The following is a 27,549-nucleotide window of genomic DNA, read 5'->3' on the forward strand; positions in this document are numbered from 1 at the left end:
AAGTCAAAAACTGTGAATTCAGTGGTTCTTCAACTATGAGTAAAATGACAGATGGGCATGTCAAAGCCACCAAAACTGCTTAATGATGAACCACACAGCACCTCAGTGTACAACAAAGGCGGCCTACCAGAATAACATGACCCTTAACTAAGAGTGGTCAACCAGCACTTGTATATCAATCCAAGATATCCAGCTTTCCTCAAAACCACATGTCAAACAATGGTAGTAATGAATTATATCAGATCACTGTGCATACAGTTGTGCTCAAATGTTTGCATACCCTGGCAGAAATTGTGAAATTTGGCATTGATATTGAAAATATGACTGATCTTGCCAAAAAATGCTCTTTTATTGAAGGGTGATGGTCATATGAAGCCATTTATTATCAAATAGTTGTTTGGCTCCTTTTTAAAGCATAATGATAACAGAAATCACCCAAATGGCCCGGATCAAAAGTTTCCCTCCCCTGGAATGTTTGGCCTTGGTACAGACACACAAGGTGACACACACGGGTTACAATGCCAATTAGAGGTTAATGTCCCACATCTGTGGCTTTTTCAATTGCAATTAGTGTCAGTGTATAAATAGTCAATGAGTTTGTTAGCTCTTATGTGGAAGCACTGACTAGGCTAGATACTGAGCCATGGGGATCAGAAAAGAACTGTCAAATGTCCTGCGTAACAAGGTAATGGAACTTTATAAAGTTGGAAAAGGACATAAAAAGATGTCCAAAGCCTTGAATATGCCAATCAGTACTGTTAATTCACCTATTTAGAAATGGATTTCGGGGATATCTTGATACCAAGCCAAGGTCAGGTAGACCAAGAAAGATTGCAGCCATAACTGCCAGAAGAATTGCTCGGGATTCAAAGAAAAACTCACAGGCAACCTCAAAAGAAAAATAGGCTGCTCTGGAAAAAGATGGTGTGGTTGTTTTTAAGGAGTACAATACAGTGATACTTGAACAAAAATGAGCTGATTGGTCGAGGTGCCAGAAAGAAGCTTTTACTGCACCAATGCATCAGGCACTTCATATGATATAAACAACTTGTATTCCAAAATCCAAGATGGCTACAGCGGGATCACGTATGCGTAGCAGCATGTGCTCCGTCTCTGCCCTACTGCTTTCATCAAAGATGACATCATCTTTGATGAAACTAGTAGGGCAGAATCGGAACACACGCCACTATGACTACGTGATCCCGCTGCAGCCATCTTGGATTTTGGAATACAAGTTGTTTATATGATATGAAGTGCCTGATTGTCATCTTTCATTGTAAGAAAATAATGTGGGCAGAACAGTGGCTAAGTGGTTAGCACTTCTACCTAGTGCACTAGGCTGGTCGGTCCAATTCCCAACCATGGCACTACCTGCATGGAATTTGCATGTTCTCCCTGTGCCTGCTTGAGTTTCCTCTGGGTATTCCAGTTCCTTCCCACATTCCATAGACATGCTGGTAGGGTAATTGGCCCAGTATGTGAATGTGAGATAGGAACCTTAGACTGAGATATACAGTATATATATATATATATATATATATATATTTGTACCACCATCCCCTCCCTCCTAGATTGTAAGCTCCCAGGATCAGGGCCCTCCTTGACCTCTTGTATTGAACTGTATTGTTGCTGTACTGTCTCCCGTTATATTGTAAAGTGCTGAGCAAACTGTTGGCGCTATATAAATCCTGTATAATAATAATAATAACATATATATATTTAGGTCCACATATATTTAGACACAAGCACAATTTTAGTTTTTGTCAGGTATTTACCAAAACATATTCAAGCTATAGTTATATAATGGATATGGGCTGAAAGTGCACACTCTCAGGTTTAATATGAGGGTATGTACATCCAAATTGGAGGAAGGGTTTAGGAATTACAACTCTTAAGAGTAGCCATCCCCCCTTTTTCAAGGGACAACTGAAGACAGCTGCAGTTAGAGCCTAGAAAAGCATCAGAAAGGAGGAAACCCAGTCTTTGGTAATGTCCATGGGTTCCAGACTTCAGGCAAAGCATCAGAAAGGAGGAAACCCAGTCTTTGGTAATGTCCATGGGTTCCAGACTTCAGGCAAAGCATCAGAAAGGAGGAAACCCAGTCTTTGGTAATGTCCATGGGTTCCAGACTTCAGGCAAAGCATCAGAAAGGAGGAATCCCAGTCTTTGGTAATGTCCATGGGTTCCAGACTTCAGGAAAAGCATCAGAAAGGAGGAATCCCAGTCTTTGGTAATGTCCATGGGTTCCAGACTTCAGGAAAAGAATCAGAAAGGAGGAAACCCAGTCTTTGGTAATGTCCATAGGTTCCAGACTTCAGGAAAAGCATCAGAAAGGAGGAATCCCAGTCTTTGGTAATGTCCATGGGTTCCAGACTTCAGGAAAAGAATCAGAAAGGAGGAAACCCAGTCTTTGGTAATGTCCATAGGTTCCAGACTTCAGGAAAAGCATCAGAAAGGAGGAAACCCAGTCTTTGGTCATGTCCGTGGGTTCCAGACTTCAGGCAGTCATTGCCAGTAAAGGATCCTCAACAAAATATTAAAAATGAACATTTTATTTATGGTTATATTCAATTGTCCAATTACATTTGGTCCCTTGAAAAAGGGGGGGGGGATGGCTATCTTATAATTCTGCAATGCACTAGGTCTTAATAGACTAAAGTACAAATAAAGATTCAAGTACAACATCCAGTTCTTGGGTGATGCACAGCTTCATTAGATAATCAGAAAACGTCTCTTACCTTTCATGAGTGCACCAGATCCTCTCTTATTTGTGTCTCACATGCTGCCCCTCCCAGACAATGCAGCTCACAGTGGGAGGGTTTCAGTATAAGAGGCATTGCATTTAGTCCAGAAAACAGTTGTAATACAATTACAAAGTTTGAAAGTTCTGTCATGTGACCATGCATCTCTTATTCCTGATAGTAAGGGGCGGGGTTACAGGACACATAGTGTGCCTGTATCCAATAGTCTTTTCAGCCTGAGGCAACATGTAGGCTGTGACTGAGCAGGGGGTGCGTTTAAAAGACAGGGTGTGATTGGTTGTGGGGTGTCAGAGGCTGACTGTGACTGGTGGAGGGGTGTGGTACCAATACAGGCATGTTGTGTGTCTGCACAGTGTCCTGTACTTCTGAATGATAACTTGAAAACTATATCTGAAGCTAGCTTTTATATCTGCAGATGCCCCCGCCTCCTAGTACCCAAATATTACATATTTTTCATCCTTTTTGTCATTTTCTAGGTGTTGTGATAATTATTAATGACATGCTGACATGAACAGGTAACTTGTTTTGACAGCTCTGAATTCCCACATTGTGGAAAGTTCATTTATTATCTTTAGTTCATTTACTCTGTACAAACCCACATTTCTCTCACTCACTCAAGCGCAGTTTTATTTTTTCATCATGCTGACACTTTAGTAATTTATTTTTCTCTAAAATCAGACAGTATTTGTCAATTCCTATGCCTTCTTCAATTAACGAATTATTCATTGCACCAATTCATGAACATTATTTAGCACTCTTTCCATGCAATGTCAGGTGCTGGGTATAACACACTCAAAGGAAAGCGTCTGCATGGAGTTTGTACATTCTCCCTATGTATGTGTAGCTTTGCTGTCAGGGCCGTGCTTTCCTTTTACAATCCAAAGGCACTTTTGGTAGATCTACACTCACCGGACACTTTTTTAGGTACACCTGTTCAATTGCTTGCTAACACAAATTGCTAATCAGCCAATCACATGGAAGCAACTCAGTGCATTTAGGCATCTAGATGTGGTGAAGACGACTTGCTGAAACCAAGCATCAATAGAAAGGGGACTTAAATGACTTTGAGCCCGGGTTCCCACTATGTGGTGCAGGACACCGCATGTAATTCGCACAGGAATCACACCACATTTCTGTGCAGGGGCGGACTGACCATTTGGAAACTCGGGCACTGCCCAAGGGCCCGGGGTCAGTAGGGGGCCCCATGAGATGCCCCATGTACCTTTTTCATAGGCTTTTTTGAGTTTGGGCAAGGACACAGGGGCCTCATGATCCCCTATTGCCCGGGGGCCCCATGAGTTGTCAGTCCGCCCCTTTTCTTGTGCCAATTACATGCAAATGTCTGTGCTGTGCAATTTGAGCCATACACTTTGTATGGGTCAAATTGCATCGCATCTGCACCAAAAAGGCGCAGAACCCTTTTCTAAGGCTCCGTTCATACCAATGCGTTTTTAGTGCTTTTTGTAAAAACACACTACAGTCCATTTAACATGGTTTCCTATGGAACATGTTCACATCGATGCTTTTAGGAGCTGCTGCGTTTTTTGGAAAGGGTCAGGGACTTTTCTAAAAGCAAAAAGCAGTGTTTTTGCTACAATAGAGTTCAATAAAGAAGCTGCTGAAATGCATGGTAGTGAGTTTTTTGCTGATTTTTGCATTTTGTATTTTTATTCTGCCCAGCAACAAAAGAAATTCCACTTTAACAAAAAAAAGAGCTGAACAAAATGCGGTAAAAATACGTCAAAAACGCTTGTAGAAAAACACAAAACAAATTGCAAAAAAGACTGGAGAAAGCATCAACTGCAAAATGCATATATGTAAACCAAGCCTAAATCTGCACCTGAATCGCATCACATGGGTGTTCTCAGCCATGCGATGCGATTTCTGGCAACTACATCACGTTTTGCAATCTGTTTCGAGTTGTCATTAATTTAGCATTGCAACCCACACCAGATCGCATGGACACAATGTGATTGCAATGCGGTGCAGGAAACGCACAGGATTCGCAGCGTTTCCTGCACCGCAATGGTGTGAACCGGGTGTGAACATTGCGTGGTTGTTGGTGCCAGACGGGCTGGTCTGAGTATTTCAAAAGCTGCTGATCTACTGAGATTTTGATGCAGTGATTTCTATATTGTCAGGACCTGCTATTGATACAGGAAAGATTAATTACAAATTACAGGAGCAGCACAAACCTGGAATGCAATTATTTCTTACAATGTTGAGTAGGTGCCAATAATTTTGTCCAGTCAATTTTGGGAGTTTTGCGTAGAATGTGTCACATTTGGGGCGGGCCAGGCAGGGCTGGTGCTAGACTATTAGGCAAGTCCAGCTACTTGCACCCCCACCAAAAAAAAAGTAAAACTTCACCTGTAGTTCTACTTCACCCCTCCTAGCACACATCCTCCTTTCCCCTCAAATCTTCCACCCTAGCTCAAATTCTCTCCCCCAAATTCCCCCTCCTAGAATGAATTCCCTCAATCCCACCTCCTAGCATAAATCCCCCTATAGCCGTAGCATAGCCCCCTCCAAATTACCCCTCCCAGTACAAACCCTGTCTCTCCATCCAAATCCCCCTCCTAGCACAAATCCCCCATTCCTAGCACAACCCCTTCCAGTCACAATCCAATCATACCCCCCTCCCCCATCCTCCTCTCCTAAAACAAATTCCCCCTCTCCTAGCACACATTCCTACTGAATCTGTTCTCCTAGCACAAATCCCCCCCCCCCCTCCTAGCACAAATCCACTCCCCCCCCCCCCCAAATCCACCTGCCTAGCAACACCTCCCCAATCCCCTCTCCTATCAGACCCCAATCTCCCCTCCTAGCACAAATCCCCTCAATCATTTCTCCCAGCACAACCCTTCTCCCAATACCCTCTCTTAGCAAACCCAAATCTCCCCTCCTAGCACAACCCCCCCCCCCCAATCCTTTCTCCCAGCATAACCCTCCTCCCAATGCCTCTCCTAGCAAACCCCAATCTCCTCTCCTAGCACACATCCCCCCAATCCTTTCTCCCAGCATAACCCTCCTCCCAATGCCCTCTCCTAGCAAACCCCAATCTCCCCTCCTAGCACAAATGCCCCCAATCCTTTCTCCCAGCACAAACCTCCTCCCAACACCTTCTCCTAGCAAACCCCAATCTCCCCTCCTAGCACAAATCCCCCCAATCCTTTCTCCCAGCACAATCCTCCTCCCAATGCCCTCTCCTAGCAAACCCCAATCTCCCCTCCTAGCACAAATCCCCCCAATCCTTTCTCCCAGCACAAACCTCCTCCCAATGCCTTCTAGCAAACCTCAATCTCCCCTCCTAGCACAAATCCCCCCATCCTTTCTCCCAGCACAACCCTCCTCCCAATGCCCTCTCCTAGCAAACCCCAATCTCCCCTCCTAGCACAAATCCCCCCAATCCTTTCTCCCAGCACAACCCTCCTCCCAATGCCCTCTCCTAGCAAACCCCAATCTCCACTCCTAGCACAACCCCCCCCAATCCTTTTTTCCTAGCACAATCCTCCTAATACCCTCTCCTAGCACAATTCCCCCAAATCCCCCCTCATAAACACATATCCCCCCATCTCTTCTCCTAGCACAAATTCCCCTCCAGTATATGGAAAGACCGGCCTGGAGGGGGGGTGTGCCCACCCTAGCACCCCCCTAGGGCTGGCCATGGCAGAGAGTAGGGAAACCAGTGGCAGTACCAGGGGTGGACTGACCATTTGGAAACTCGGGCAGTGCCCGAGGGCCCGGAGTCAGTAGGGGGCCCCATGAGATGAGCATGCAAAAAGGAGGATTTGTGAAAAGAGATTCACAGAAAAGCGGCTACATTATGAACAGAATGTGACACTCAGAAAAATTTCCAAAAATTATGCTTTATTACACTTATAAATATGACATATGGGCAGTCGCCCTGGTTTACCATCACCTCAGTATGAGACAATACACACAGACCTAAAACCATTAAAATAACACCAAGACCGGTCTAAATGCATGTGGAACAGAGAAAATGACTACAAGAGTCTAATGTCCCTGTGACACAGACACATAGGTAAACACTTCCCAAAGGAGGTGTATCCAAAAATTATACCATAGGTATACCATAATACATGTTATAATATTAGAATTCGGCAATTGCCATAATGGTTATATCCCAAACAGGGAATCCAAAAATTATACTATGGATATGGATATCACATGTATGCAATTCAGCAAGCACAGAATGCGTCAAGAGGAGAACAATGCGCCTCAGGCCTGTATGAAAAAAGACAAAAATGTCATATGTATAATACAATACATTCCTGTGCCGGCACAAGTGGTTGGGGCCCATTCATCTGTATAAACAGCTGTTTCCTAGAGCTCTTAAATGAGAATATGCCCCATTTATTCCCAGGATGGAAGAAAAGATGCAAAAAGCAGCACTCTGCTTGAAATGGTTTCTTCACCACTACATGTGGACTACATACCACTTTCTGTAAGAAAAACAAGACACATCCCAGAAGATCTTCTGCCTGTTGAAATGCATGTGGTATATCTTGTTTCCCATAAAAAGCACCATGATGTCCCCATCCTGTAGTAAAACAAACAATATGTGGAAGAGTCACTGACAGAGCTTACACTCTATGTAGGATATATAGGTCATATAATGATAGAGGACCATATATCTAATGTCCTGTAACAGTCCACTCACCACCTGTGCAATAGATAATAGGAACGGAAAGGATGTCCTTCATAGGTATTGCCATACAAGGCCAAAGAGGCCAAGGAACCACCGCTGACATCCGCCGATATACCGCGGGTTCCAGCCCCCTCTTGGCGCCTGTGCTGCTTAGGCTTGCCTCATGGCATGTGAAGATGGCTTCCTCCTAATGGGTCAGCGTGCGTTCCACCTAGTGCGCATGACCGGAAGTGACGTATCTGACGTATGACGTCAACGCGTTTCGCCGATGGGCGTATCTCACTCAGCTTCGTCAGGACCAATGAGGCCCCATGAGATGACCCTGGTACCTTTTTCATAGGCTTTTCTGAGTTTAGGCAAGGACACAGGGGCCCCATGATCCCCTATTGCCCAGGGGCCCCATGAGTTGTCAGTCCGCCCCTGGGCAGTACCCTAGGCGGCAATGAGCCCTAGGCAGCCACATAGTTTGCCTTGTGTAGTGCCAATACAAGCAAAAGTAGTAAACATGAGAATGCCTAAACATTTGTAATTGCAACAATTTTCTGGGCGAAGTGGTGCATTATCCAAAAAGTAATACTGGTAGGTTAACAGGCTCCTGTCTAAATTGGCCCTAGTATGTGTATGTACAGTATGAATGTGAGATAGGAACCTTAGATTGTACTGATGTGAATGTACAAAATATATGTAAAGCACTTTGTAAATTGACAGCACTATGTAAGTACCTGAAATAAAATAATAATATATAATAAAATAATAATTATCTGACAGAAATGCAGGGGTGCCAATATTTTTGACCATGACTGTAGTTAGTGTTGGTTGAGTTCCACTTTAAGTATATGTAGGCAGGAAGGGGCTGCAAAGAGATCGGTAGCACTGAGATACAACGACGAATAAAAAAAGGTGAGAAGAAATATTCCATTATAAAAGGTAGTTGGTTATGATATGCAGCGCTTTAGCAAACAAGGTGGCAATCAGTTAGGATTTACATCTACATTATATGGTGTGTGTCTAAAGTAGTCCTCGAGCGTGCATATGCATGCTGGTATGTGTAGTAGGGGAGTTAGATTGTAAGCTCCTTCGAGATCATGGACTGCTATGTACGGATCATTGTGTTGCATAATAAAGGGGATGCATGGAGGCACGCACATTAATGTGCACAGTTAAACACAATGATATGAAGCTAGCTGGCGTTAGGGAAAACAACAATCTCTGCTGAGGATGATTGATTTTGAAAGTTTAGAAGAGAAGTCTTACAAAGTAAACGTAAAGATGACAAAGTAGAGAGACCAGCGCACATGTGGATGTCTTCAGACATTACTATGGACCTGACTTGTTTGTCAAAATGGGGGACTTATACAGTGGTTGTAAAGGCTGAAGGTTTTTTACCTTCATGCGCTCTATGTATTTTATGCATGAAGGTAAAAACATTCTCTGTGCAGCATTTTCGCAGCCCCCCTAATACTCACCTAAGCCCCCTCTTGATCCAGTGATGTGCACTTGAGTCTCGGCTATCCCGGGACCCCCTCTTCTTACTGGCTGAGGAAGAAGCAGGAGCCATTGGCTCCCACTGCTGTCAATCACAGCCACTGAGCCAATGAGAAGAAGGGACGGGGCCAAGCCACGGTTCCATGTGTGAATGGGCACAAGGAGCAGAGGGTGCCCCATAGCAAGCTGCTTACTGTGGGGGCACCCAACAAGAGGGAGGGTCCGGCCTGCACTGTGTAAGACCACTGCACACAGCAGGTAAGTATAGGCATGATTGTTTTTTTTTCTCTTAAAAAAAATAAACCTTTAGGATCACTTTAACCTCCAGTCCTGGACAGCAGCCTGGATCCTCCTCTTCTTGGGTCCCCACAGGCTCTCCTGGCCCCTCCTTCCATTCAGGTGCCACCACAGCAAGCAGTAGTGTGTCCATTTACACATGGAGCCGCGGCTCAACCCCACCCCATCTCTCTTCTCATTGGCTCACTGGCTGTAATTGACAGCAGGGGCAGCCAATGACTCCTACTTCTGTCTCAGTCAATGAGAGGAGGGAGTCCTGGGATAGGCTAGACTCCAGTGCATTAAGAGGGGGCTTAGGTGAGTATTGGGGGGGGATACTGTCATATTAGACCAAATATATTAACCCATTTACTTAACAATTTGCACAAACAATTCATAACTCAATTACAAGAGACATTTGTTGTGTTTAGGAACACTTTATCAGCTTTACCCGGACTCTTGCTGCTTAAAGCCATAGTAAGCTGCACTAAAAAAAAAAACGGGCCCCCAGGCTGTTTAAGTCATGATGTGCTAATGTATGCATCACAGCCTAGCATATTATGGCAGACTTACCTGAAAATGAAGCCCCCCAGCGGTGTGCTGTCACAGAACCTGGCAATTCTATCGTCACCTGGTCTTCTGGGTCTGCAGGTTTTGGCCATATGAATGGGCGAGCCTTGATGACATCCACGGCTTTTTTCCAGCACTGAATGTGATTAATGGCAAGGGGTGCTGGGATTTGCTGGAAGGTCAAGTGGTCCTGGCTGCTCGGGATCTGTTGTCGCTGAAGGGAATCTATTTTTGCATGGTGGTATATTGTTGCTGGGAAGGTCTATTGTTGCTGATGGGGGATCTAGTGTTGCTGGAAGAGATCTACTGTTGAGGAAATGGTATATTGTTGCTGATGGGGGATCTAGTGTTGCTTCAAGAGATCTACTGCTGTGGCAGGGGTATATTGTTGCTGGCTACTGGAGAGTGTATTGATGCTGGCTGCTGCGAGATGTGTTGTAGCTGCTGGGGGTCTATTGTTGCTAGGGTGGTGTTTTGCTGCTTGGGGGGGTGAGTCTATTGCTGCTGGCTGCAGGGGATCTATTTGACTGATTTACGTGTTATCATTAACAAATTCCATACAAATTACTTAGCACCACAAAATGATACATTGCTCTATGAGGAGCGGTGCTGGTAGGTGGGTAGAGGTGGAACCAAGGGACTGTGCTGGAGCAAGCAGATGACAGGTCTGTGTGCTGCAGAGCAGACATGGAGCACATTGCTCTCCTCAATGGGCGGTTGGATGAAAACAGACCGCCTGTCCGTTTCCTTCCGACCCCATCCGACAAATGTAAGGGGAATTGGATCCCCATCCGTACCTTTTTGTGGTTCGGATCGGATTGGATGTCAGCAGGTGTAAACGGCACATTTCCGTTCATACCCGCCACTCCATAGAGAAAAATGGAGGTTTCGATCGGGTCCACCTGAAAAACGGGCAGGTGGACCCAATCAGAATGTCTGTGTGAAAGAGGCCTTAATGTGGAGACTAACTATCCCTGCAAATGGCACAAGACATTCCAAGGAGACAACAGTTTGTTCTAACAAGGTATTTCTGCAAAGTCATTCTAGCAAGAACATCTTTATATAGAAACTAACATTAACATATACTGTAAGCCCCAAATATTATCATTTCATCAAAATATAATTCGATATTTCTCTTTTTCCATTGGTCTGTATTACCGTTTTCTTGGGGTTTTTTTGTTACATATTTTTGATGTTATTGGGTTTAAAGCAGAGTTCCACCCAAAGACGGGAAGCTCTGCTTGCCTGCCTTCTCTCCCCCTCTGCTGCCACATTTGGCACCTTTTGTGGAGGAGCGGGTACCTGGTTTGGACAGGTACCCACTTCCGGCTCAGTTCGCCATGGCTAACAGACCCATAAGTTCGCCCCTCTTTTCCCTGCAGCCTTCTGGGACACTTCACAGGTCCCAGAAGACTGTGGCCCATTCACAAATTGCAGAGAGCTTTGCGCATGCGCAGTAGGAAACTGGCCACAGGACTTCACTGCCAGTTTCCCTTAGTCAAGATGGCGGCGCCAGCGCCCAGTAGTCGATTGAAGAATTGACCCTGATGAGGACACGGCTGGATGCCTGGACAGGTACGTGCCCTAATATTAAAAGTCAGCAGCCAAAGTATTTGTAGCTGATGACTTTTTATTTTTTTGTGGGGGGGGCAACTCCTCTTTAAAGTGTTACTAAACCCACAACAATAAAATCAGTCTGTATATGCAGTAAAGCGTGCTTGTTATACTCACTGTGGAACCTAAGGGGTTAATCCTCTGCATTATGTAAAAAGGCTGCTTGATCCTGTCTTCTCTGATCCTCCCCTTCTTCTACTGTCCCCAATCTATCTGCTGATAGTACAGAGCTTTGGGGGCAAGCTGCAAGTACTGTAAAAGTGTTAGTATTTATTCAATTGAATTGTTTTGGAATATTTCATTAATACTGTATTTTGTCTTTACTTTCAGGCCAGCCCAGCTCCGATAATTGTGAACACAGACACCTTGGACACCATCCCCTACGTTAGCTATACTCCATTCCATGAAAACACGGTAAGGTGAAATATAATGTATACTGTACATTGATCCATCTTTCCGTAGTGGATAAAGCTGAACTACAGGCAAACTAGTAAATACACAAATAAATTAATAGAGAGTAGCAGTTTTACTTGCCAAAGAATTTGTATTTTTGTCCATCCAGTTCGGAGATTTACACAGCTCTGACACACAGCACAGCCCAGCCCAGGAGACCAGATGTTTCTCTGATGCAATTAAGTATTACTGCTGCAGGGCTGGGCAAAATCACATATGTACAGTGAAGGAAATGCGTATTTGCTCCCCTGCTGATTTTGAATGTTTGCCCACTCACAAAGAAATGATCAGTCTAAAAATCGAATGGTAGGTGTATTGTAACACTGAGAGACAGAATAGCCAAAAAAATTCAAAAGAAATGCATGTTTAACAAATGATGACTGATTTGCATGTTCATGAGGAAAATAAGTATTTGATCCCCTATCATTCAGCAGGATTTCTGGCTACCAGGTGTCTTTCATACAGGTAACAAGCTGAGATTAGAAGCAGTCTCTTAAAGGGAGTGCTGCTAATCTCATTTTGTTACCTGTATAAAAGACACCTGTCCACAGGAGCAATCAAACAATCAGATGCCAAACTCTCCACCATGGCAAAGACCAAAGAGCTGTCCAAGGATGTCAGGGACAAGATTGTAGACCTACACAAGGCTGGACTGGGCTACCAAACTATCACCAAGCAGCTTGGTGAGAAGATGACAACAGTTGGTGCAATCATTCGCAAATGGAAGAAACATAAAACAACTGTCAGTCTCCCTAGGTCTGGTGCGCCATGCAAGATCTCACCTCGTGGAGTGTCAATAATCATGAGAACAGTGAGGAATCATCCCAGACCTACACGTGAGGATCTTGTCAATGATCTCCAGGCAGCTGGGACCTGGGTCACGCATGCGTGTTTCACATATATTTGCATTTCATAGGCAGCACGCGAACATCGCACCCGCGCCATGTTTCAGTAGTGCGGAAGTGGTTTTAGTGGCAAAATGGCTCCCGCGCATGCGTGTGTGAGCACTGAATAGAATCTGATTGGTTGCCATGCACAGCTGCTCCAGATTCTATCTACTCCAGTTTTGATAACTGCCTCCATGTTCATTTAGCTGTGAGATTTTTTTGCACACCACCAGAGATGTATGATATAAACAGGGCTGTACATGAAAAATCTGGTGCTAACAAGCCTTTAACATTTTTATTTTTGTGCCAATATGGAAAAAATGTACCTCGACTCCTGTTCATGTGACACCAATACATAAAATGCAGGTGCAGGAAACCATGATCAGCCAGTTCTAACCCCAATCTACTGAAAGAAAAATGTTTGTGTCTCTATTGGAGAGATTTTTCATCACTTCCTGTCCTGAGAGGACAAGAGGGGAAATTTCTTCAATAAGACACAGATGGCAAAAAAGACTGACAGAGGTTCTAACCAGGGCTAGACTATTTTGCTCCCTAGGCAAGACCAACCCCCCCCCCCCCAAAAAAAAAAAAAAAAATAATAACAATAGAAAATAGTAAATCAACAAAACATGAAACTGCTAAATTTCTTTTAATTTGCAAAAATAAGTACCATATGATGCCAACAGCACCAATATTAAAGACAGAATCAGTGTCACGGACAGGCTGTATCTGTGGCTGGCAGTGGCAGGGTGATATTTGCAGTCAGGGGAGGATGATGGATCCACACTCTGACAGATCCCAGGCTGGAATTCCCCAGGCAATGGGGGAAGATAAAACACTGTAACAGCAGGCAGCTGAACTGAGCGATCCCACACAGTAACAGATCCGACACAACACACCACCAACAACACTGACACAGATCAGCAAGCTCTGCAGGCACTAAAAGAACAGGCTGTGGGATCGTGATGATGTCATCACTCACTGACACGAGACATGAGACATCAGAGTCAGACATTACCTTCCTCTGCAGGAGCAGCTCCACCTCCGCTGATGAATGGTAAGAGAAGTGCTGGAACTCCACAGTGATCAGCAGTTGCCAGTCAGATTGCAGTAAGGGACTGAGTCTGAGAGGAAAACTGGAAGGAGCTGTAGTAGCAACTTTGGGAATACCAGGTAAGGGCTCATGCCAGCAAGCTAAGTGGCTTGAAAAACATCTCACAGAGTATACATATCAGCAATTACGTCACGATACATATATTTCCTCTTTCATTTTCTGTACATTCAAAAGGCTTTCTAAGCAATTCAGAACATGGTCTTGCTAGATAATTTATCTTCAGCTACAGATAGGAATACCAGCTACAGGCAGGAAGACATTGTTACACTGGAAATAAAGGAGAGGGTAAGTGAGCTGATAACTTTGCTTTTCAAACAGATGCTGTTAGAAATGTTAAAACTTAAGGGGAACTCTACAATATTTGGGTGCTGCCACAGAGCGACAGCTCAGCTACTATACTGGGTCCAGACACCTGGCATTTTCCTCTGTCCTTTCTTCCTCCCCTCTGCCACACCTCCCCTCAGCTGAAGCATCATTCATGACGTGGCGGCATCCCGCACAGAGCCCAGGCGCTCCTAGACGGCACTGTGCCCCAAGCGGCCACCTAGTTTGCCTAGTGGAAGCACCGGCCCTGATTCTAACCCTTCCCTCGAAAAAAAACAGTTGTGGTTGGAGTTGGTCTTTCAAGTCTAACATAGCTTTTGCTGAATGAAAACATTTACTTGACAACAGTACTGTTTCACCTAATAGGGTTCCTAAAGCCTGGTACACACTGCTAGTGGGCTGAATGAAAAAAAACCTGACAGATCACCATCCATCACAAGCAATATTGATGCAGGGATCTCCCCCGCTTTGCCTTTGTATTCTGACTCCTCCATGCCAGAATACACCTATCAGCGCTCAAAGCCATTGGCTGCAAGGGCTGATCATATGCTGGTTTTCCAGGATGTCCCTTTGTCTTCTGTCAGACAGACAGCTGTACACACTGGCCGAATGTCAACTGGTTCTTACTGAACTGGCTGATTTTTGTCCCTTCTTAGAAAAAGAAGCATGTTGAACATCATGAAAGTGACTTTGCTGGAGAACAAAGTACAGTGTGAAGCCACCAGCCAATGCTCCCCTTATCAGCCCTCTTCTGTTTAACCCCTTCACGCCGGATCGTCCCGGCGTACAGAGGAGTTCCTGCGCCGGGAGGTGGGCGGGACAGGGCATGGCTTAGTGTCACGTGGCCGCCGTGACGGGCCAGTCACACGATCGGTAAAGGTCCCAATCGAAAGAGCAGACTGGGACCTTTCCGTGAGTACCTCACATGTGTGCTGGGAGCGCGCAGAGCGCGCGCTCTCAGCACATATGTTTTTTGTTACACGAACGCAAATGTGCGACCGCTCGGCGTCTAGGGGTTAAGAAAGGACTTTTGGGTAAATGCATGGAAGCCTCAAAATGAACGCTCCACCTGCTTTGCTTTTTAGAAGACTACAAGGTCTTTGCCGAACTAGAACACCTACCAAGGCCTTGTGCATTGTGCTTTTTGTCCATTTTCAGTGTTTTTTGCAGTGTGGTTTTGCCGCGCTTTGCGTTTTTTTCAGTTTTTTGTTGAAGTGGAAATTTTTTGTTGCTGGGCAGAATAAAAATGCAAAACACAGCAAAAACGCAACAAAAATGCACTACATTCATTTCATCGCCTTCTCCATTGAACTCTATTGTAGCAAAAACACTGCTTTTTGCATTTAAAAAAGTCCCTGACCCTTTCCAAAATCGCAGCAGCTCATAGATGTCCCATAGGAAACCATGGGGTTGATTTACTAAAGGAAAATAGACTGTGCGCTTTGCAAAGTGCAGTTGCTCCAGAGCTTAGTAAATGAGCAGAAACTCTGCTGAATTCCATCATCCAATCACTTGCAAGCAAAAATACTGTTTTTCTTTTAATTTTCCCTGCACGTGATTGGGTATTCTTTGCAAAGTGACACTTTACCTCTTTTACTAAGCTTTGGGGCAACTGCACTTTGCAAAGTGCAAGGTCTATTTGCCTTTAGTAAATCAACGTCCATGTTAAATGGAATGTAGTGCGTTTCTACAAAAAAAACCCAAAAAGCACTAAAAAACGCATTGGTGTGAACCAGGCCTTAGTGCATCTCCCCAATCAGTCTGATGTTTCTGGAAGGGTTCACATCACAGGCAGACTTCAGGCAATGCTCCCTGGGAAATGTATGCTGTTGACATTCACCAAAAAAAGATAGGACTGCACTTCCTGTGCAGAAATGGCATTTAACCAGAATTCTATTCTAATTTTTGAAAAGGGCAACTCGCTATAGTTAAAACTACGGAAAAGTTCTTGAATATAGTCAAAAGCACAAAAGATAAAGTGAGCGCTATAGGCAAGCTGCTATGACACCAAAAAGGTACCAAAAAAACCTTCCAAATCAATAATGTAAAGGGTAGGTGCAGCGTTGAGATCAAAATAACAAAATTAAGTGCAATAAATTCAAAAAAACTGCAAAGGCAATCATAACCAGCAGAAATCAATAAATATATATATTTATTGATTTCTGCTGGTTATGATTGCCTGTGCAGTTTTTTTGAATTTATTGCACTTAATTTTGTTATGTTGATCTCAGTGCTGCACCTACTCTTTACATTATTGAATATAGTTGCCTACCAAAATATTATAATTTTTTATAAAAGCTACCTAACATATTGTGCAGCCTATTTGGGCTTCCCTAATACAGTATTTTTCCACAAGAATCACTAACTTACTATTTTGAATTACTTATAAATGCAGCAGGCTGGGGGCTGCAGGCCATTTCATGTCAAACACATTATTGTCTGTGGGAATGACCACAGGTAGATGTCTCCAAAGAGCTAGGGTAGATGAGGTGTGCCTTTCCCCGAACTCACATGGGCATCAGAAACCCACCACAATCCTCTTCAAGTGGTAACAATGGCAGGAGAGTATAAGGTGAAGAGCCGGCAACTTGTTCTCTCGATAAAAGTGCTTTACTAATAAATGGTACAGAGTGAACGTTACAGCTAGAGATGAGCGAATTATTCAAAAATTTGATTCGGCTGATTCGCCGAATTTGAGGAAGAAATTTGATTCGATGCGAATTAATTCGCTACGAATTTAACTTATTAAAAGGGTTTCTAGGCTTCAGAGAGCCTTTAAATTAGTGCAGAACACTGTACCTTTAATTTAAATGCCCTTGGAGATGAGGAAGGACAAGGAGAAGGAGAAGGATGAGAAGAAGGAGAAGGAGAAGGATGAGAAGGAGAAGGAGAAGGATGAGAAGAAGGAGAAGGAGAAGGATGAGAAGAAGGAGAAGGATGAGAAGAAGGAGAAGGAGAAGGATGAGAAGAAGGAGAAGGAGAAGGATGAGAAGATGGAGAAGGAGAAGGATGAGAAGAAGGAGAAGGAGAAGGATGAGAAGAAGGAGAAGGAGAAGGATGAGAAGAAGGAGAAGGAGAAGGATGAGAAGAAGGAGAAGGAGAAGGATGAGAAGAAGGAGAAGGATGAGAAGAAGGAGAAGGATGAGAAGAAGGAGAAGGAGAAGGATGAGAAGAAGGAGAAGGATGAGAAGAAGGAGAAGGATGAGAAGAGGGAGAAGGAGAAGGATGAGAAGAAGGATGAGAAGAAGGAGAAGGATGAGAAGAAGGATGAGAAGAAGGAGAAGGATGAGAAGAAGAAGAAGGATGAGAAGAAGAAGAAGGATGAGAAGAAGAAGAAGGATGAGAAGAAGGAGAAGGATGAGAAGAAGGAGAAGGATGAGAAGAAGGATGAGAAGAAGGAGAAGGATGAGAAGAAGGATGAGAAGAAGGAGAAGGAGAAGGATGAGAAGAAGGAGAAGGAGAAGGATGAGAAGATGGAGAAGGATGAGAAGAAGGAGAAGGAGAAGGATGAGAAGAAGGAGTTTCAACCGCTGTATGGAGGGAATGTCACAGAACTGTCAGAAATAGCCTATTTCTGACAGTTCTGTGACATTCCCTCCATACAGCGGTTGAAACATTGGCTATTTCTGACAGTTCTGTGACATTCCCTCCATACAGCGGTTGAAACCGCTGTATGGAGTGAATGTCACAGAACTGTCAAAAATAGGCTATTTCTGACAGTTCTGTGACATTCACTCCATACAGCGGTTGAAACATTGTATCTATTTGTTTCCATAAATGGAAACAAATAGATACAATGTTTCAACCGCTGTATGGAGGGAATGTCACAGAACTGTCAGAAATAGCGGAGCTCTGCAGATACACTTAGCGGAGCTCTGCAGATACACTTTTTGCCGGCTTGGAATTCTTCTTATTTTCATCCTACTTCTTCTTCTTCATCCTCATCCTCATCCTCTTCTTCTTTTGAGGATGAGGATGAAGAAGAAGAAGAAGAAGTAGGATGAAAATAAGAAGAATTCCAAGCCGGCAAAAAGTGTATCTGCAGAGCTCCTCTAAGTGTATCTGCAGAATAGAGGAGCTCTGCAGATACACTTTTTGCCGGCTTGGAATTCTTCTTATTTTCATCCTACTTCTTCTTCTTCTTCTTCATCCTCATCCTCAGAAGAAGAAGAAGAGGATGAGGATGAAGAGGAAGAAGAAGAAGAAGAAGAAGTAGGATGAAAATAAGAAGAATTCCAAGCCGGCAAAAAGTGTATCTGCAGAGCTCCTCTAAGTGTATCTGCAGAATAGAGGAGCTCTGCAGATACACTTTTTGCCGGCATGGAATTCTTCTTATTTTCATCCTACTTCTTCTTCTTCTTCATCCTCATCCTCAGAAGAAGAGGATGAGGATGAAGAGGAAGAAGAAGAAGAAGTAGGATGAAAATAAGAAGAATTCCAAGCCGGCAAAAAGTGTATCTGCAGAGCTCCTCTAAGTGTATCTGCAGAATAGAGGAGCTCTGCAGATACACTTTTTGCCGGCTTGGAATTCTTCTTATTTTCATCCTACTTCTTCTTCTTCTGCTTCTTCTTCTTCTTCATCCTCATCCTCAGAAGAAGAGGATGAGGATGAAGAAGAAGAAGAAGAAGTAGGATGAAAATAAGAAGAATTCCAAGCCGGCAAAAAGTGTATCTGCAGAGCTCCTCTATTCTGCAGATACACTTAGAGGAGCTCTGCAGATACACTTTTTGCCGGCTTGGAATTCTTATTTTCATCCTACTTCTTCTTCTTCATCCTCATCCTCAGAAGAAGAAGAAGAGGATGAGGATGAAGAGGAAGAAGAAGAAGAAGAAGAAGTAGGATGAAAATAAGAAGAATTCCAAGCCGGCAAAAAGTGTATCTGCAGAGCTCCTCTATTCTGCAGATAGACTTAGAGGAGCTCTGCAGATACACTTTTTGCCGGCTTGGAATTCTTCTTATTTTCATCCTACTTCTTCTTCTTCTTCTTCATCCTCATCCTCAGAAGAAGAAGAAGAGGATGAGGATGAAGAGGAAGAAGAAGAAGTAGGATGAAAATAAGAAGAATTCCAAGCCGGCAAAAAGTGTATCTGCAGAGCTCCTCTAAGTGTATCTGCAGAATAGAGGAGCTCTGCAGATACACTTTTTGCCGGCTTGGAATTCTTCTTATTTTCATCCTACTTCTTCTTCTTCTTCTTCTTCATCCTCATCCTCAGAAGAAGAAGAAGAGGATGAGGATGAAGAGGAAGAAGAAGAAGAAGAAGAAGAAGTAGGATGAAAATAAGAAGAATTCCAAGCCGGCAAAAAGTGTATCTGCAGAGCTCCTCTATTCTGCAGATACACTTAGAGGAGCTCTGCAGATACACTTTTTGCCGGCTTGGAATTCTTCTTATTTTCATCCTACTTCTTCTTCTTCTTCTTCTTCATCCTCATCCTCATCCTCTTCTTCTTCTTCTGAGGATGAGGATGAAGAAGAAGAAGAAGAAGAAGAAGAAGAAGAAGTAGGATGAAAATAAGAATAATTCCAAACCGGCAAAAAGTGTATCTGCAGAGTTCCTCTATTTCTGACAGTTCTCTGACTTTCACATTTACAGCGGTTGAAACATTGTATCTGTTTCCGAATAAAAACATCTGTATCCTAAATGGAAACAAATAGATACAATGTTTCAACCGCTGTACATGTGAAGGAACTGTCAGAGAACTGTCAGAAATAGCGGAGCTCTCTGCAGGGACACTTTTGCTGGCTGATCGGGAAAAATCCGATTCGCGCACCCGAAGTAGGCTAATATTCGGATTCGACGCGAATCGAATTTTTCCTGAAATTCGAATCGAATTCCACTTCGCCTGGTTCGATTCGCTCATCTCTACTTACAGCACCTTACGCGTTTCGGTAAAAAAACCTTATTCGTAGCCCAATAGGAATACTTTTTTTTTACCGAAACGTGTAGGCTACTGTAACTTTCACACTCTACCCTTTATTAAAAAAAGTACTTTTACCTGGGAGAACGAGTTGCGGCTCTTCACCTTATACTGTCATGCTGTTTAACCCCTAGACGCCAAGCGCACACAAATATGCGGCCTCTCGGCGTCTGGGCCTTAACGCCAAGCGGGTGCATATTTGCGTACCATTTGAAAATACGTATGTGCTGAGAGCGCGTGCCCTGCACACTCCCAGCACATATGTCCGTGACTCATGGAAAGGTCCCGATCTCCCTTTGCGATCAGGACCTTTTCCGATTATGTGACAGCGAATCACGACGTTCACATGACCCTAAAACCCCACTCTGCCTGTCGGCTTCTGAAACCTCTTAACCTCCCTGGCGGTAGAAAAGTCCATGGCGTCCAAAAAGCATCCCTTTAGGTCAAAAGCAGTTTTAGACCGGCTAGAGAACAGCGATAGTAAATCAGAACCACTTGCAGAATTGAGTGATAATGATTCGTGGAGAAATTCGTCATCAGACACTGAAAACAATTTTGCGACTTTGCTCAGTGATGTGCGAACTTGGCGCTATATTTCAAATTTCAGTGTTTTTGGTATGATTATATTATTGAATTAAATGTATTATTATTATATTATTATTTTTTATGATTATTTATTAAATTATAATTTATGATTTTGCGTTTCAAATTTTATCATACCCGGGATGTTTAATAGTGTCAGGAATGGACTTGCCAATAGTGGTGGGACTCACCTGCCTTGTGGGCTGCAGTACCAGGGCTGGCCAGCGGGTGCTCTCAACAACCAGAGGTTCACTTTGGCAATTAGCCATCACCTGGGGCTGATTGCAGGTGTATTTAAGGGATGGCCAGACCTGCAGTCTGTGCCTTGGTGTGTGTTTTTCCATGGGCCCCTGTATCTTGTAACCTGCATTCCTGTTCCTGTTTCTGCCTGACTTGTTGCCAACCCTGCCTGATCCTGACCTCTGCTGACTTCTCCTGTTTGATCCCTGGCTTGTGACCCTGACCATTCTCTTCCTGACCCCCTGTACCTACCTGTCCGTTAGTTGCTGTACCCGGCTCGTGACCTGACTACTCTCCGCCTGCTCCTCCTGTACCTACCTGCCCGATAGTTATCGACCCGGCCTGCCTGACTACGTTGTGTTCTATATGTGTATGTACCTGTGTATCTTTATCAGTTTAGGTTTGGGTTTGTTTCACCTTGTTGTATGTATTTGTGTTAGCTTGGGGTTTGGTGCACTGCGTTTATGTTTGTATTGTTAGTCTTAATAAATTGTCTTATTTATACCATATTTGTAATGTACAGCGCTGAGCGAACTATTGGCGCTTTATAAATACTGTATAATAATAATAATATCTGAAGCTTGCGTTTCCCTGTGTCAGTCCACACACTTCTGGTCACACCCGCATCCCTGACAAATAGACTCTTGTTCGGACAGATTTCACTGAGTTATTCCTAAATATTACAGCCTACAATAAACAAACTACATATTTCCATGCAAAATAATGGTACCGCTTTCAGCACCAAAAATCTGAAATAATCATACCGCCAGGGAGGTTAAAGGGCTGGAGATGGTGCAAAAGGGTTGAAGTGCCATGAAGACACTGTGAGCTTTGGAGCACTGTTAGTCTACCTCCAGGGGAAATCAACCTAGGCATTCACTTTCGTTTGGTAACAACGGTTCCTGATTCAGCTCTTTCTTTTGCTCCATAGAAATAGCAAGGCTCCTGCCTACTATCAAGTTCTTCCAACATTCTGCAAACTTCTCTGTCTGATAAAAAGCCCCTCAGACTATCTCAAGTGTTAAATTAAACGTTTAGAAATGTCACATATGGGTCTAAAAATCTCTCTGACCTAAGACATGTACTACATCCAGTCTACACTTTCATACAGGCCTCCAGTGGAGGACTGGGGGTCAGGAGGGTATTTGCCCCTCAAGACTAATATTAGGAAGATATGTTGTGCTGGTGGCCACGAGTAGAGATACATCACTTTTCGGGCAGCCAGTGACACATACTGGGCATTATGTATTTATGTGTTTCCTGTTCAGACTTGCAATTGCAGTTCCGGGCAGCTAGAAATCTTCTTACAGCACTCTTTTTGGCTTAGAGATGTCCTGTGACCAAATGCCAGGAGCCACAAAGAAAGCTGATCCTGGAAGACATGTGAAGATGAGGGACAATAAATCATGGGAGCACCCACCTTTCACCGTTCCAATCAATCAGTGAGGAACCATGGCAGACTTTAGGCTCATCTCATGAATCATCACACAAGGAAGAGGATTGTTATTTTCAGCCATGTGCCTCATAGGTTTTAAATCTCACTGGACAAAAATGTTGCATCCTAATTGTGGTGTTTTAGATTTTTGCATTGAGCCTTTTTCACAGTACACCATTTTTGGCTCACAGAAAAATGTCTTGGCAATGGCTAGTTGACTGAGTTGCCTCCAAGGCCAGAGTTTCCCAGAAGACAATGGATGTGCATTGACACCTAATAATACATTAATCAATATAGCTTACAGTGAAGGCACTTGTGTGACACCACACTTTCAGCATTGCTGGATAATAATTAATACCCTAACTATATTGATTGGGAAATCTACAACTTCTGCCAAGAAGCTTGCAGCACTATCGGTTATTTGATATCACCATGGCATCATTGTCACAGGGTTGCGGGTTTGCAGATTTGATTAAAAATTTGATTGACCTTCAGTAATCGTCTGAAGAGATGCATACAACGTTTACAATTACGTCACTCTGAGGAACAGTAAAGCTTTAAGAATTAGAGCTCTTTTGTTTTTGCTGCCAAATCCTTTATCTGCCATTTCTAATTGCAGGCATTTTATGTGAAATTTAATGATGGTTTGAGACTCTATTAAGTAGCAGTTATCATATATTTGCAGTAAAATTCTTTATGAGTTATTATTGTGACAATGAAAGTCATTTTTGATGTTTTATTTATTCTTTTTTTTTACTAGCTTTGCCAGAAACTCGTTTATTTACCTTTATTTAGAGCGTGTTTTTTTTTTTGGGGGGGGGGGGTTAAGCTATTTAGTGTTTTTGGCTGTGTATATATTTTGGCACAACATGTAAAAAATAGAAAAATTATATACAGTATATATTTAATGCCAACATTTTTTTTGTAGTAAGTTACAGCCTCTACCAGCGTTTTTTTTTTTTGTATGTGTCCCATTGGGGAGATTTCCCACCCTGTAAACACAACAAGAAAATAAAGGATATTTAGTTAAAGTGAGGGATATCCTCTTTTAGGGTTTAGGGTTACGTTTAGGGATAGTTGTCACCAGAACAGGTTTCCCCTCTCTTTTCTGAAGACAAGTCAGTTTGGAGTTTAAGTGACACCCTTTGTCGGCTAACTTAGGTTATTAAGGATGCAGCACAGTGGCTAAATGGTTAGCACTTCCACCTCGCAGTGCTAAGGTCATTGGGTCAAATCCCAGCCATAGCACTACCTGCTTGGAGTTTGCATGTTCTCCCTGTGTCTGTGTGGGTTTCCTCCCACACTCCAAAAACATGCTGGTAGGTTAATTGGCTCCTGTCTAAATTGGCCCTAGTATGTGTATGTATGAATGTAAGTTAGGGACCTTAGATTGTATGCCCCTTGAGGGTTAGGGACTGATGTGAATAAACAATATATATGTAAAGTGCTGCGTAAATTGATGGCGCTATATAAGTACCTGAAATAAATAAATGCAGACTTTCGGGATAATTTAGATCCGTTTGCCAGGCTTGATACAGAAAGCTTGCATCTTTAATACACTGGTGGCCAAAATTGTGGATACACCTTCTGATTTTGTCACTTTTGGTTGATATCTTTACTTACTCCCTTGTTTTTCCTTCTAGACATTAGCTATTCTATGCAAATTGTAAACAAAATATTTTTGACAACATATGATACAAGTTTTGAGTTAAGTTGAGCAGATTTTCTGAAAATTATCGACAGAAAGCTAGCTGGTGAAAAGATGAGGAAATTTTGGCAATTTTCATTTGTATATTATTGTGTATATGTTATAGTATTTGGTCAGAATAAAGCATTAAGCTGCATAACAGAGATTCTAGTTGCAATGCCTGCAATTTTATATAGAGCTTAGGAAACTATTTACCATTTTATGTATTTTTAAAATTATATTAGAATATTTAAAAAATGTAAATAATATTGTTCTGTTTTGACCTAAAATGTACTTAAATAACTATATTTGTAGAAATGAATGATACCATCAATTAAAAGGTCAGATTGGTCACCAAAGAAAAGAGCAACAGCAATAACATTAAGCATTGAAGGTTATAGTTTTCCCAAAATTTCCAGGAAAATGTGTCAAGGAGTTTCTGCATCTGGAGTCCAGAAGCTGTGTGCACGATTTACGAACACAGAAAGTATTCAAACACAGCAAGGCAGAGGAAGGTAAAAAGCCACAACACCTAAAACTGACAGAAGAATTGCAAGATTTGCTTTGCAGAATAGAAAATCCTCTGCCAAGGATATCAACAAGGTGTTGTCAGATGGAGGACTGTCAGTGTCTGACCGAACAGTAAGAAGTCGACTTGTTGCTGCTGGATTAAGAGCTCGAATACCAAGAAAAAAACATTTTTGAACTGCCAACAAAGAAAGAAAAGAGTCAAATGGGCCAAGGAGCATCAAAATTGGACAACAGAAGATTGGAAAAAAATTATTTGGCGTGATGAAAGACGAATTTCTATTTTCGGAAGCGATGGTGTTCGATATGTGCGAAGGTGGTCAGGCGAAGAATGCCTTCCTGAATGCATGTCAGCAACAATGAAACACCTTCAAAGCGTCATGATATGGAGCTGCATGTCTTGGTATGGTGTTGGGTGAATGCAGGTTATTGATGGCATTATTAATGCAGAGCGATACATCAAAGAGCTCCTGGAACCAAAGTTGATCCCATCAATAAGCAACTTAGCGGACAAAGGCACAGAATTTACTTTTCAACAGGATGGAGCTCCATGACATACAGCTTGTAAATGCCTTAAATGGTTCATTGACAAGAAAATTCCTCTGCTTCCCTGGCCTGGAAATAGCCCTGACTTGAATCCCGTTGAAAATCTGTGGCCAAGATTGAAACGCATGGTCTCTAGCAAGAATCCAAGCAATAAGCGAGGACTCGTTGAGAATCAATTCCTGGCATCATTTGATCAGAAGAGGATGTCAAAAGACTTGTAGAGTCAATGCCTAGAAGGTGTCAGGCAGTAGTTAAGGCCAAAGGCTATCAAACACATTACACTGTTCAACAAATTTTTATTTTTTTGCCAGTTTTGGAAACAAAAGGATCCATTTCTTAATGAATTTCACATTCTGAGTTCAAATATAACAATGAAATTTGCCAATTGGCTCTAGTTTTTCTGTAAACGAAAAGTTTTCTACTATAGGCGTAATGACTACATAATGCACAATAATTATATAGATAGATGTCTTTCCACAAATATAAAGCAAGTGATATTGACTACATAACAAAGCCTAAATGGCATAATATATTGCATAGGATTACCAAGAAAAATTATAGCCATAAGCTAAGTTGAATCATTTTAATACTTAGGATTCTCACTAGTTTTGTCTTCAGTTTGTGTCGGTTTTGCTTCTCTTGGCTTTTCTCTTGTATTCGAGGAAAGGGCTATCTCTTACAACTGTCCAGCAATAGTCAGCAAGCATTGATGGGCTCCATTTACCTTGATATCTTCTTTCCATAGCTGCAATGTCTTGATGGAAGCGCTCTCCGTGTTCATCACTCACTGCTCCACAGTTTGGTGGGAAAAAATCCAGATGCGAATGTAGAAAATGAATTTTTAGAGACATGTTGCAACCCAGATTTCTGTAAGTCTGGATGAGTTTTTCTACCACTTTCTTGTAGTCTGGTGTTTTATTGTTTCCAAGAAAAGTTGATGTCACTGATACAAATGCTGTCCAGGCAGCCTTTTCCTTTCCACGCAACAGAGAAAGAAACTCATCATCATGAATAAGTTTACGAATCTGTGGCCCAACAAAGACTCCTTCATTTATTTTTGCAGCACTAAGTGCTGGAAATTTGCTAATCAGGTACTTGAAACCTGCTTTATTCTTGTCCATTGCCTTAACAACGTTTTTCATTAATCCCAACTTGATGTGTAATGGAGGTAATAAGATCGTATTGCTGTCTACAAGTGCTGGATAGTTAACTTTTTTTCTCCAGGCTGCAATGACTGGCGTAATGGCCAGTCTCTTTTGGCATAGTGCATTTCTCTCGCACGACTGTCCCACTCACAGAGGAAGCAGCAGTACTTAGTATATCCACCTTGAAGTCCAAGTAGGATAGCAATCACCTTCAGGTCACCACAAATCGACCATTGATGTTCATCATAGTTGATGCACCTTAAAAGCTCTTTCAAGTTTTCATACGTTTCTTTCATTGAAACTGCGTAAGCAACTGGAACTGACGGCAGCTGATTGCCATTATGGAGCAAAACAGCTTTAAGACTCGCCTTTGAAGCATCAATGAACAGCCTCCACTCATCGGGATCATAGCATACGCCGTTGGCTGAGATTAAACCATGAACATTGTTACATACAGCAATATCACCTTCCTGGATGAAGAGTGGGATCAGATCTTTCTGACGATGACGGTAGAAAGACGTACGAACATCACTTGCTAGGAGATTCCACTGTTGTAGTCTTGACCCCAAAAGCTCTGCCTTGTTCTTCGGAAGATCCAGGTCTCTGATAAGATCGCTCAATTCCACTTGTGTAATGAGCTGTGGTTCAGTGGGTGTGGATGGAAGAAAGTCTGGGTCATGTGAGGTTGACGGTTGATGACTACACGCTTCAGGTTCTTCCTCACTTGACTCAACCACGAAGGATTCTGGTGCTTTAGGAATTGGTAGCCCCTCTCCATGAGGAACTGGACGTATTGCCGATGGAATATTTGGATAGTGCACAGATAACTTTTTCTTCTTATTTAGCCCTTTTACAATTGGAGGCACCATACAAAAGTAACAATTACTAACATGATCTGTTGGCTCTCTCCAAATCATTGGCACAGCGAAAGGCATAGATGCCTTTTTTCCATTCAACCATTGCTCCAGTGCCGTCCCACAAGAATTGCAGCATATATGTGGTGCCCAGCTCTTGTCCTGGTCTCCTATCTTGCAGCCAAAATACAAGTTGTAGGCTTTCTTAATCATTCCTGTTATCCTCCTTTTTTGTGAGATAAAAGTTATTTCACCGCAGATATAGCAGAAATTATCTGCTTTATTCACACAAGTTCGAGGCATTACTGAGTAGCCTATATAAGCATAAAACGAAATGTAAAGACGCTGTCGAACTACAATCAGCTACAGATACTGCAGCTTTTATGCAGTGAAGTGATGCAATTAAAGGCTAATATTGCATCATCTCAGTATACATGCAATTTTCTATTGGTCACCAG

The 27,549-nt window shown here is 42.8% G+C and overlaps 1 protein-coding gene across 9 annotated transcripts in view; it reads left to right on the forward strand.

Moving 5' to 3' along the window:
* The window catches only part of DLG2 (discs large MAGUK scaffold protein 2), a 2,035,798-nt gene that overhangs the window by 1,225,794 nt on the left and 782,455 nt on the right, over positions 1 to 27,549 (forward strand). For all 9 annotated transcript variants that reach the window (XM_089676759.1, XM_089676760.1, XM_089676764.1 and 6 more), the window contains one exon: positions 11,710 to 11,793. In XM_089676759.1, the coding sequence (XP_089532885.1) occupies positions 11,710 to 11,793 (84 nt within the window). The remainder of the gene's footprint in view (positions 1 to 11,709; positions 11,794 to 27,549) is intronic.

The sequence above is a fragment of the Staurois parvus genome, unplaced genomic scaffold (assembly GCF_062004578.1).
Source record: "Staurois parvus isolate SC_StPar_1 unplaced genomic scaffold, SC_StPar_1.0 ptg000173l, whole genome shotgun sequence".
NCBI lineage: Eukaryota > Metazoa > Chordata > Amphibia > Anura > Ranidae > Staurois > Staurois parvus.